The following is a 10876-nucleotide window of genomic DNA, read 5'->3' on the forward strand; positions in this document are numbered from 1 at the left end:
GTCTATTGAGAGCCCGTCCTCTCTAACTCCCCACGTGGCTCCCGTGGTCTAGTGAGAGGCCATCCTCTCTAGCTCTCCACGCAGCTCCCGTGGTCTAGTAAGAGGTCATCCTCTCTAACTCCCCATGCGACTCCTGTGGTCTAGTGAGAGTCCGTCCTCTAACTCCCCACGTGGCTCCTGTGGTCTAGTGAGAGGCCGTCCTCTCTAGCTCACCACATGAGCACTTGTGTACGACTTGTGGTGCGTGTCCGTGGCTACCCTGTGGCTCCGCACCGCTCTGTGCAGGCTGTGAGATGGAGGATGCACTGTGCGTTTCCACCAAGCGCTTGGCAGGACACGTGCCTGCAGGGGTGGCTGGCCCGGGTGTCGGCGCTCTTAGGGAGAGAGAGATGGCCACAGCTACAGAAGGGGGGGGTCCTTGCATTCTGCACGCCCCGCCATGCTGGGTCTCGAAGTCGCCGCTTTCCTCCCGGGGCGTGTTAGGAGGTCGTGCGGTGCCCATGCCGACCAGGAACCTGCCAACGGCCGTCGTGGCCCTGCCTGGGAACACAGCCTGCTTGGAGCACAGCAGCTGGGAGGGCCACCATGAACGTCGAAAGCCTGCCCCGCTTGCTTTCAGTTTAAGTCAGACCACAGCAGGTGTGGGCAGGAGATGGGGCACCTGTCCCCAGGTCACTCTCACGGGAGGGCATGCATAGTGAGAGACATCGGCCAGGGATATGGCTGAGGGACTCCCGGACACGGTCATCGGAGACAGACAGGCTCTCGCCCTGGGCACACTCTTCTTGGGGCAGGGAGCAGCTGTACTGTCCTCAGGGCAGGTTCTGGTCTGCGGACTGAGCAGTTCTGTAGGCTTGGAGCATCTGTGGGTCATGGACCCACGTTGTTCCTGGCACCCTCGGCCATACCGAGAGGGTAAGGAGAGGGGTCCCTGAGCATACCATGCAGGGTCATGTGGGACACCCCAGGGAGCACCCCTCCTGGGTGTCCAAATCCCTCCTGTCTGTCCCCTGGGCTCCCACCACCCCAGATAGCCCCTCTCCTCACCTGCACGTTCCCGGCCTCTCCCGCGGTTGCTCTCACCTGCCGGGCAGAGCCCCTGCCTCAGCACCTACCCCGTCTCTCCTCTCCCCAGTGTCGTCCTGTGACCAAGAACACCAGTCGGCGCTCGAGGAGGCCAAGCAGCCCAGGAACGGCAACGTGGTGATCCCCGAGTGTGCGCACGGTGGCCTCTACAAGCCGGTGCAGTGCCACCCGTCCACCGGCTACTGCTGGTGCGTGCTGGTGGACACGGGCCGCCCGATCCCCGGCACCTCCACCAGGTGAGCGCATCACTGTGGAGCAAGGCCCGAAGCTCAGGCGGGAGGCCGCGGCATGTGAGTGTACCCGGGTCCTCTGGCAGGCTGCCTGGCAGAGCAGAGAATGGCCCCTGATTGTCCCTGCCCTGCCGGCCTGGGTCCCAGGCCACTCGCTCCCCTCACGGTTTGCGCAGGCAGATGTTAGAACCACCACAGTGCCACATGCCGTGGGGCACCTGGGTCACGTCACGCTCGAGGAGCCGTCCTCTGGTCCCAGTTCTGGCCCGGGAGCTCGGCCTGGAGGAGGAGGAGGTGAGCGCCCATGGTCCCTGGATGGGGCAGATGACCCTGCCAGGAAGGATCACTTTGAAGAGTCGGATGTCTGAAGGCAAGGGCCTGGAAGTCACCCACCGGGCGACACAGAAACAGCGATGCCTGGGATTCGGGCAGCTGGACAAGCGGGTGAGCCCACGTAGCACCCACAGATAGGAGCCACGTGTCCACAGCGGAGCGGGAGTGTGCAGGCTGCCTTTGCAGCTCTGCTCATTGGCTTGCCGGTCTCCGGATTCAGCGTTCCGACGTGGCGTCTCAGACTGACAGAAGTAGCCCTGATTTCAGCTCCAGGGTCTGGCCCAACTTTCCCAGCCAAACCGCTGTGCGCCCACCCACCAGGGGCACAGTGGCGCGGGCTCCGGGCAATCCACCGAGGCCCTCACCCTCTCCAGTCCAGCCCACCCGCTGACAGGCCACGTGAAGACGCCAGCTTCAGTGGGAACCCTGGACAGGGCAGTGCTGGAGCACTAGAGTCTGCGTAGCCCGCTGGTGAGCGGACGGGGTGCTTGCTGTCCTCACTTGGCAGAGACCCGGGTCTCTCTCACGCCTGGGCACTGGGGCCAGCATGTGGGCTCGGCCCTGCAGGCTGCTGTAGGGAGCGAGCGTGCCCGCCCGGGGTCTCTGCTGAGTGAGGACAGCAAGCAGCGTCTCTCCAGCTTCGAGAACAGACGTCTCCCAAGGTTTGGGCCTGAGAGTTTTGTGCCTGGGTCTCTATGTGTGCAGGAGGGCTGTTTTCTAAGGCACCCTCTGGAAGCACGATGTCTGTGCATTCCGGAGCGTGGGCTCGGCCACCATCCTCGGCTGGGGATTGGTTCCTGGGGGCTCGCACCCACCGCAGCCCAGACTGGGCTGCCAGTGACAGAGGAGGGGCTGTCCTGATGTCCCAGCGCAAAGCCTGGGGCTGCCAGGACCAGAAGTCCTTCCCACCGTCACCGAAGACCCTGACCGGTTTCCTGCCATGAGCAACTGGAACGTAACACCGCCGTGTCACACACTCGTCCCCCCCGGGCTTTATCCAGATTTCTTACCCAAAGGAGAAGCAGCCGGGTCTTGTTTCCCGATTTCACCTGCAGGAGGGGGACGCCCTCCTCGCTGGGATTCAGGAGAGGCGATAGGCCAGGTGGTGGGGGCGGCCGCTGGGACACCTGCAGGCTTGTCTTCGCCCTCGCTCCTTCGCGGGCCCAGCACGGGCTGCCAGTCACCCTGTCCAGATGCCGTCCGGGACTGAGGCGGGACCTGGAGGAGGACATGAGGGACTCGCAGTCACCTGGGGTGGGGGCAGCTGCAGTGTCTCCGGCGGGTGGTGTCCCCGCACTCAGCTATTCCCGAATTCCCATCCGCAGTGTAGACGGCCCAGCCTGGGGCCTCCAGAGGACACCTCCATGCTGGCCGCAGCCGTCTCTGCTTGCTTGGGGTCTTTGCTGACGACTTGCGCAGCGGCTGCGGAGTCACAGTCCTGCAAGCGTCCCGTGCAGCCGTGGCCACGTGTGTGGGAGAGGACAGCTCCTCCCCTGGCTCCAGGTCCTTCCCGCTGTCATGCACACATGCTCTTCACACACACACACACTCCTCACGCACACACACTCCTCACGCACACACTCTTACTCACACGCACACACTCTTACTCACACGCACTCATACCCCTCACACACACGCTCCTCACGCACACGCTCTTCACTCACACGCACTCATACCCCTCACGCACAAACGCCCCTCACGCACACTCTTCACTCACACGCACTCATAATCCCTCATGCACACACGCTCCTCACACACACACAACACGCTCCTCACGCACGTGCATAGTCCTCAAACACACATGTTCCTCACACATGTTCCTCATGCACACACGCTCTGCACTCCCGCCCTCCCGCACACAGAGCTGCCTCAGGGTCCCCGTGCAGACGCTTAAGCTCCTGAGACCCATAGCCGTGACGTGCTGGCCTCTGGGTGGGTGACAGGCCAGAGTTAGGTCAAGCCGTTGACAGGGGACTGAGGCCAGCAAGCACTGGTCTGCAGGGCACATGGGAGGTGGGACCCTCCAACACTGCTTCCCCTCTCTGCCCGTAGGTACCAGCAGCCGAAGTGCGACCACACGGCCAGGGCCCACCCTCCCAAGGCCAGGGACCTGTACAGGAGCCGCCCGCTGCAAGGTGAGTGGGATGCGCTTCGCTGGCACCTGGCCTGGGCCGGCCTGGGTCCGGCTGGGAGATGGCCCTCCCGCTCAGCATGTGCACACTGTCCCGGAGCCGCCCTCATCCTGTGGACCTGGGTTCCCACAGACCCAGGCCGGGGCGGGGTCCCGTGGGGCTGGTGACAACAGAGAAGCCACCAGGTGCCAAGTGAAGCCGCTCAGAGAAGGAGCAGTGTCTCTGGGTTAGCGGGTTGTCACGGTGGGACGTGCGGCCAGGGGCTCTTGTCCGCTCTGCGGAGAGAGCAGGATTCCAGTGTCACCTCCGGCCAGTGTCACCTCCGGCAATGCTTCGGCCTGCATCAGCTGGGTTTAGGTTCTTTAAAACAGGAGCTCGACCTACGTATCAGCTGAGCTTGACTGCTGAGCACTGCTTAAAACGCACAGAGGCAGGAAGTTTCAGCGTTTAACAATGCAACAACGTAGTCATCGGGGCCAGCAGTGGCACAGTGGGTAAGGGGCTGGACTCCCCCACGGCCAGCTGAGGTTTGCGTCCCGGACTTGGCAGTTTGAAGTCACATGGAGCACGCGTGTGCCTGCCCAGAATCCCAGGAGGGGAGTGGAGAAGGGATTGTGCAGCAGCCCTTCCCTCGGGGCCATTTCTCACTTCCCTCTCACTCGCTGCCTCCCTCTGTTCTCCAGCGAGTACACATGCTCTGTGGCAAAGCCTTTCAAAAGGTACGTGCAGGGGGAACCAGCAGTTAGCGTAATGGCTATGTCGCTAGACTCCCACGTAGTCAACCGCGGTTCGCATCCCGGACCCGGTGGCTTAAAACTCACGCCAGGCGTGTGTGCATGCATGCCCAAGATCCCGAGAGGAGAATGGAGGAGAAGGGATTGCACCGTGACCATCCCCCCTGGGGGGTGATTTCTCGCTTTCTGTCTCTCTGTCTCTCTGTCTGTCTGGTGAGCGCACGCGCCCTATAGCGAAAATCTCTCCAAAAAAAAAAAAAAAGTACATGCAGGAAAGATGCTCTGAGAACATTCCCCCTCAAAACCACAAGTTCACGACGTCCCCGGTTAAGGCTGGAGCCTTCCTGGGACCTGTCTCCCAGGGATGTGGGATGAAAAGCAGCTGCATCCTTGTCTTATGAGCGCGGCCACCCACCGTGGGCCCGGCAGGTTCCAGCAGCACAGGTGGCAGGTCACCCTGAGAGTGAGACACCCAGAGGCAGAGCCCTGTCCCCGTGGGGCGGATGCGAAGCCATTGCTTCAATGCCTCGAGGCTCCAGTTTCCTTCGTTGTAATCCCCTTGCTCCTTAAACATCTGCAGACCACGTCCATTCAGCCGAGGCGCAGAGACCGGGGGCGTGGCTCCAGTGGGCTTAGCGGGAGGCAGTCGGACCCTTCTCGGGGACAGCTGAGTCCCCGCCTTACTGGTGCTCTCAATAGAGGGTGCCGTATTTCCAAGCCTAAGGGTATTTGTCTACTGGAAAGAAAAATACCTGCCTCATTTGGTCCTTTATCCAGGAGTTTCCATACTCACTCGGCAACACTTGGAATAAAATGGCTTCTTTAGGCAGAGGCGGTAAAGGGCTGGCGGCTCCCTCATCCCGGCTCCGTTTTCCTCTCCGGGTTTCAGTTCCCAGTGTGATTTTTGGCCGCAGCCGTGGCCGCGGCTTCCGCAGCCCTCACCACCACGCCCCCGCTGTCCCCGACACACCGAAGGGCCCAAGGATCTGTGCTCTCGGCTCGTGGGAAGCGCACTTCTCTGCCAAGCCGCGTGGAGGTTCTGCACAACGCACGACACTGGGCTACTCAGCGCGGCTGCGCCCACCCGGGAGGCCAGGGCCGCGGTGGAGTCTGTCTTCTCCTGGGGCTGAGCCTGGGGGAAGGCCTCCCCGGGGCGGGGCCGGTGCGTGAAACGCCACACCAGGCTCTCGACTTAGCTACCGATGGCCATTTATCTGAGGGACAACTGGCCGTAACAGCAGGGACCTGGAAATACTGTCCTTGTCCGCTTGTCCGAGTCACACCTGACCTATGGGGAGGGCAGGGTGGGGACCCGATCAGGGACAAAGCTGTTGTTTCCCGGACTGGCCCTTAAATGAAACGCGGCCTCCAGGGGCCACGCCGTCCGTGCCCTGGGAAGGTCAGCGCACTCTGCCGCTGTGGACGCGGGGATGTCCTGCTCGCCACCTCACACGGGCTATTTGGGGGTCATTATCCTTATTAGAAGAACACAGGGAGATCTCAGAATAACTCCAGGGTAGAGGCAGGCCTCTAGGGAGGAGAAATCTGTTCCCAAAATAACGTGGCGGCAGCCGGGGGCCAGCGGCACTCCTACCACATGGAGGCTGACGTGCTTCCTTCAGAGGTGGTTTTGGGCGACCAGCAGGTGTATAGGGGTTACGTTGTCAGACTTCCACGTAATCGCCTGTGGTTCGAGTCCCGGACGTGGCAGCTTAAAACGTACATGGAGCACGTGTGCACGCACGCCTGCCTGAGATCCTGGGAGGAGAATGGAAGGCGTTACGGCATGGCCATTCCCAGGCTTCCTGTCTCTTCAGGGAGCATGTGCACCCTCTTGCATAAATCTCTCTCATAAAGAGTTGCCCCTCTAAGTTCTGACCCGTAGGGGCCCTTCATTTTCCATGTCATGCCCCCAGCTCACTTATTTGGAGGGTTCTTAGTGGCTGAGCACTCTCTCGATGTAGGTGGGCTGTTGGCGGACCCTTTGATTCCCGTCCATGTGGGCCACTGGAGTGCCCTCGGGCTCCCGGCTCCTGGCTCCCACAGGCAGTTGGCATGCCCTCCGGCTCCCGTCCATGTGGGCCGCTGGCGTGCCCTCCAGCTCCCGGCTCCCGCGGGCAGCTGGCGTGCCCTCTGGCTCCCATCCATGTGGGTCACTGGCATGCCCTTCGGCTCCCATCCATTTGGGCCGCTGGTGTGCCCTTGGGCTCCCGGTTCCCGTCCATGTGGGCCGCTGGCGTGCCCTCCGGCTCCCGGCTCCCGCGGGCAGCTGGCGGTAAGTGAAGCCATGGCCTTGGAGGCGGTGTTCCCCACATGGAGTTGGAGCACAGGACTCTTGCTCTGCAGGTTTCCCTGAGGACTGTCATATCGTGGGAGACAGAAGCCTAGCGAGGATGAACTTGTGAACGGCCGCCCTCGGCCACACTCCCCCTGTGCCTCTTCGCCACCTCCCTGCGGGCGTCTGCTGTCCCCACCTGCCCTGCATTTATCAGGGCAGACCGCCCTGTCCTCCCGCCTCCCCCTCTCTTCTCTTGTCCTCCTTGTGGCTGGGGGACCCCTCGCCTTTGCATGACCTTGGTGGGGGCTCTGCGTGGCCCGTCGGAGCCCCGTGGGTGGCTGTCCACCACGCCTGTCTCACACGCTCTGCAGGGGAAGTCGTCTGGTAGACTGCCCGAGGTCGAGCTGCCTGTGGGAGCGTAATGGGGCTTCGGTGGAAGAGAGAGGGACACACACCGTGCTCTTGGTCCTGCCAGGGCCCAAGTTAGGGGAGGGGCTCGGGGCTTTCCGTCCCCCTGATTGGTGGGCCGGCGGCTTTTGCAGTCAGACTTGCAGACCCACAACGTGGCCCTCCATGCCCGGCAAGAGGTCATTGCTCGTCCTCACAGAGGGGCCATTCGCGGGGGACGAGGGCTGGAGGTTCGCACAGGCCGCGGTGGCCAGCAGCCCTGCCCGCCCTTCAGGGTGACAGGTCAGCCCTGGGGAGTCACTCGTACCGCCTGGCTCGCGGCTCCCTGTGGCTGCTGCGCTGTGCGGAAGGCTGTTTGTACCTAGGAGCAATTTCTGGGCTCGCTCTTACTCAGCTGCATCTCGAGTGGCAGGGATGGCGGTCCTCACTCACACCGGGCTCTTGCTTCACTTCCGTCTGTGCTGGCGGGCAGTCCTTGCTCCTGGTCGCTAATGAGGGCGTGTGCAGCCCCTGGCATCGCTGGCCCTGTACCTGTGTGGGCCGGGTGGGGTAGGAAGAGCCGGTACGCGCGCGCTGTAAGGTGTGCTGGCGTCCCTCTCCATCCCCGTCCCCTCCGCCGTGGGGGTGGACCCCTCACGTCCGCGGCCCTGCAGGGACAGTGGCGTGCTGCTGGCATGGAAAGAACTGTTCTCTGCCCAGGCCAGAGCCGTCCTGCCAGCCTCACCTTCTCGGTGTGCCATGCAGGTCTCGGGCCGCACTTACTCGGACAAACAGTCTCTCCCCACGCTGGCAAGGCCCTCTCTAGGCCGTCTGGAGCCCCAGAGCCCCTCTCTCCTCGGGGCCTCGGCGGTGCTGCTACAGCCCTGCTCTTTCATGCACACAGAAACCCTAAGGCCACCCGGTCTTTCAAGAACATCCTAGCACCATTCGAAGTTTTCAAAACTAAGGGTGATCCGAGGCAGCGGGAGACGAGCCTCCCCCCACCTGCCCCTCTCCTGGCGCACACCAGAGCCTTCCCAGGAGATAACTAGCGCTGGCCGAGCCTCCATGCTGGGTCTACCTGACCCTGAAGACCCTGGTATTAGCTCTGCTCCCCCTCGGCCCCGTGCGCTCACTCACAGCCTTCGAGGTCAGACGAAGACGACAGGAGGTGTCAATGGCACCCCGAGATGTCGGCTCCGCGATTTCCGCAGTCAGCCGCGACACCGGCTCACGTATAGTGGCCAGGCTGGGGAGCTGTGTCCCCACTGCAGCCTCTCCCCAACAACACAGGCCGCTGGCGAGCAGCCCACGCCGGGCCCTCGTCCCTTCCTCCTCTAGGGCTGGGGCGAGGGCCACCTGGCTACGTGTGTGACAGAGGGCTCGTAAAAGTCGCTTGCCTTCGAGAGCCGTGGGACGCCATTGCGCCCGACTGGGGTCCTTCCACAGGACGCCCACCGTAAGCCACAGGGCGAGCTGGGACGACGGAGGCTCTGACACCAGAGTCAGTCTCTCACCGTCTCCCAGATAGCGGGAGTGCGGCCTCCTGCCGTGCATGGTCACGCGGGCGTCAGGCAGCAGGGCTGGGGTGGAAAGTCACTTCTCCAGGAGGACTTCCAAGGGGAGCTGAGGCAGGCAAAACCCAGTCGTCCCAGCCGGGCCCTGGCCAGGCACTGGGGTTGCCAGCTTAACGCTCCTAGCATGGAGGCAGGGAGTGAGGACACACAGCTGGCACGTGGGCCTTCTGTTCTGAGCTTTCTCTAATGACGAGCTCTTTCTGAAGCAAAGCGAGGAGCAGAACGGGCCCCAGGAGGACAGCGTCTCGCGTGTCGCGTGGCGTGCCATTGTTGACCTTGTGCTCTGCCGAGTGCACCGGCTCTTCTCACACCGGCCATTTCCCCCAGAGTGCACCAGCCTAGCGGGCACAGGGAGGAGGGCGCCCCGGGGGTGGGGGAGCAGAGCAGGGCTGCTGTCTGCCTGCTGGCCCAGCTCCTGCTCACGGCTGCCCCTGCGTGCGGAGACCTGAGGCTCAAAGTGCTTTATTGCAGACGTGCTCCTGGGCGATGCCAGCTCTCAGGTCACGACGAGGCCCTCACCTGTGGGGCCAACGCTGATGGACGGGTCCCTCCAGATGTGCTGGGGTCGTGCAGGCAGGCAGCCTCTCGGGCCCCACAGGGCAAGCCCCGAACTCCAGGAAGCCCCTGGGCCGGAGAAGTTCCGATTTCCGCAGTTCACCCTGCTGGTCAGTGACAGCTGTGCTTCCCACTGACCAGCCTGGGCTGTCTGCTGACCCTGCCGTCCAGGGCCTTCCATGGGAATTCTTCAAATCTCTGAAGTCCAAGTTCGTAGAGTCTCCCAAGACGACACAGTGGGGGGCCTGTGGGGTCGCATCTGCTGGCTGAGGCCCTGACGCTGCGTCTGTGTGAGCGGGCCAAGAAGGTGTAATTCATCTGCTTTCTGTTAAGAGAGATTTTTGCTATCAGGCACGTGTGCTTGCCAGAGACAGAAAGCGAGCAATCACCTGCTACGGGGATGGCCACACGCAATCCCTTCTCCATTCTCCTCCCGGGATTTGGGGCATATTGGGACGCACACTTGCACGCACACCTGGCATGAGTGTTTTGCTTTACTTTTTAATTTTTAATTTATTTTGTTTATGCTATAGGGCATGTGTGCTTTCCAGAAAGACAGAGAGAGAGACAGAGAGACAGAAAGGGAGAAATCACTCCCCAGGGGGGATGGCCACACCACAATCCCTTCTTCATTCTCCTCTTGGGATCTTGGGCACGCACGCACATGCACCCAGCATGAGTTGAAGCCACTGAGTCTAGGACTTCAACCGCGGTCGACTACATGGGAGTCCAGTGACATAGTCATTACACCAACTGCTGGTCCCAGACCTGGTATGGGTTTTAAGCCACCGGGTCTGGGACTTGAACTGCAGTTGACTACGTGGCAGTCTACCAACGTGGCCATGACACTATCCGCTGGTCCCAGTAATTCGGTTTTTGTTTGTTCTTAGTTGGCTGGAGGCACGGACACTTCCGAAAAGGCGCAGGGAGAAAGTGAGAAATCACCCCGGGGGGTGGCTGTGCTGGAACCCTCTCCTCCACTCTCCTTTTGGGACACTGGGCACACTCACACATGCTGCCATGTGTTTTGAGTCACCAGGTCCAGGACTTGAACAGAGTAGTCAGCCATGTGGGGTCCACCCACCTTAACCTGCCTGCCACCTGCTGGCCTCTGTAGTAATTAATTTTTCATGGAAAAAGTCGGTCTGACGTCACTGTGGACCAGGGTGGGCTGTGGGAGAGCAGGTGCTGCCAGGACCAGGCTGCGGGCACAGATGGGGACAGCCGTGAGGCTCAGGTCCAGCCCAGGGCCCAGCCACAGGTCCACATGTGACTTCGCACTTCTCTCGGATGCCGGGCAGCTGGGCCGTGCCCCATGCCCAGCCTGTGAGGGGCTGTGCCTGTCCCGCACCTGCAGGCACCAGCCCTGGCCCGTGCTGTGAGGGAGGCCAAGGCCGTGGCCCAGTGGGAATGAGCCCCTGTGTCTGCACGTCACGGCTGTCACACACCCTCCTGGACACGCGACAGGAGTCCCGGGCCCACTGCCCTGTTCTGTAGGGAGGAGGTGACCGTAAGAGTGAGCCTGTCCCTGCAGGCCCGAGAGCACCAGTACCCGCGAAAGACC

General features: G+C 62.2%; 1 protein-coding gene across 1 annotated transcript in view; it reads left to right on the forward strand.

Moving 5' to 3' along the window:
* Window positions 1-10876, forward strand: part of SMOC2 (SPARC related modular calcium binding 2) — a gene marked incomplete at its 5' end in the record, with an annotated part of 150027 nt that overhangs the window by 118928 nt on the left and 20223 nt on the right. The window contains 2 exons of the mRNA XM_027770418.1: window positions 1136-1322; window positions 3702-3784. Coding sequence (XP_027626219.1) covers window positions 1136-1322; window positions 3702-3784 — 270 coding nt within the window. The remainder of the gene's footprint in view (window positions 1-1135; window positions 1323-3701; window positions 3785-10876) is intronic.

This window comes from Tupaia chinensis, unplaced genomic scaffold (genome assembly GCF_000334495.1).
Source record: "Tupaia chinensis unplaced genomic scaffold, TupChi_1.0 Scaffold000132_1, whole genome shotgun sequence".
Classification (NCBI taxonomy): Eukaryota; Metazoa; Chordata; class Mammalia; order Scandentia; family Tupaiidae; genus Tupaia; species Tupaia belangeri.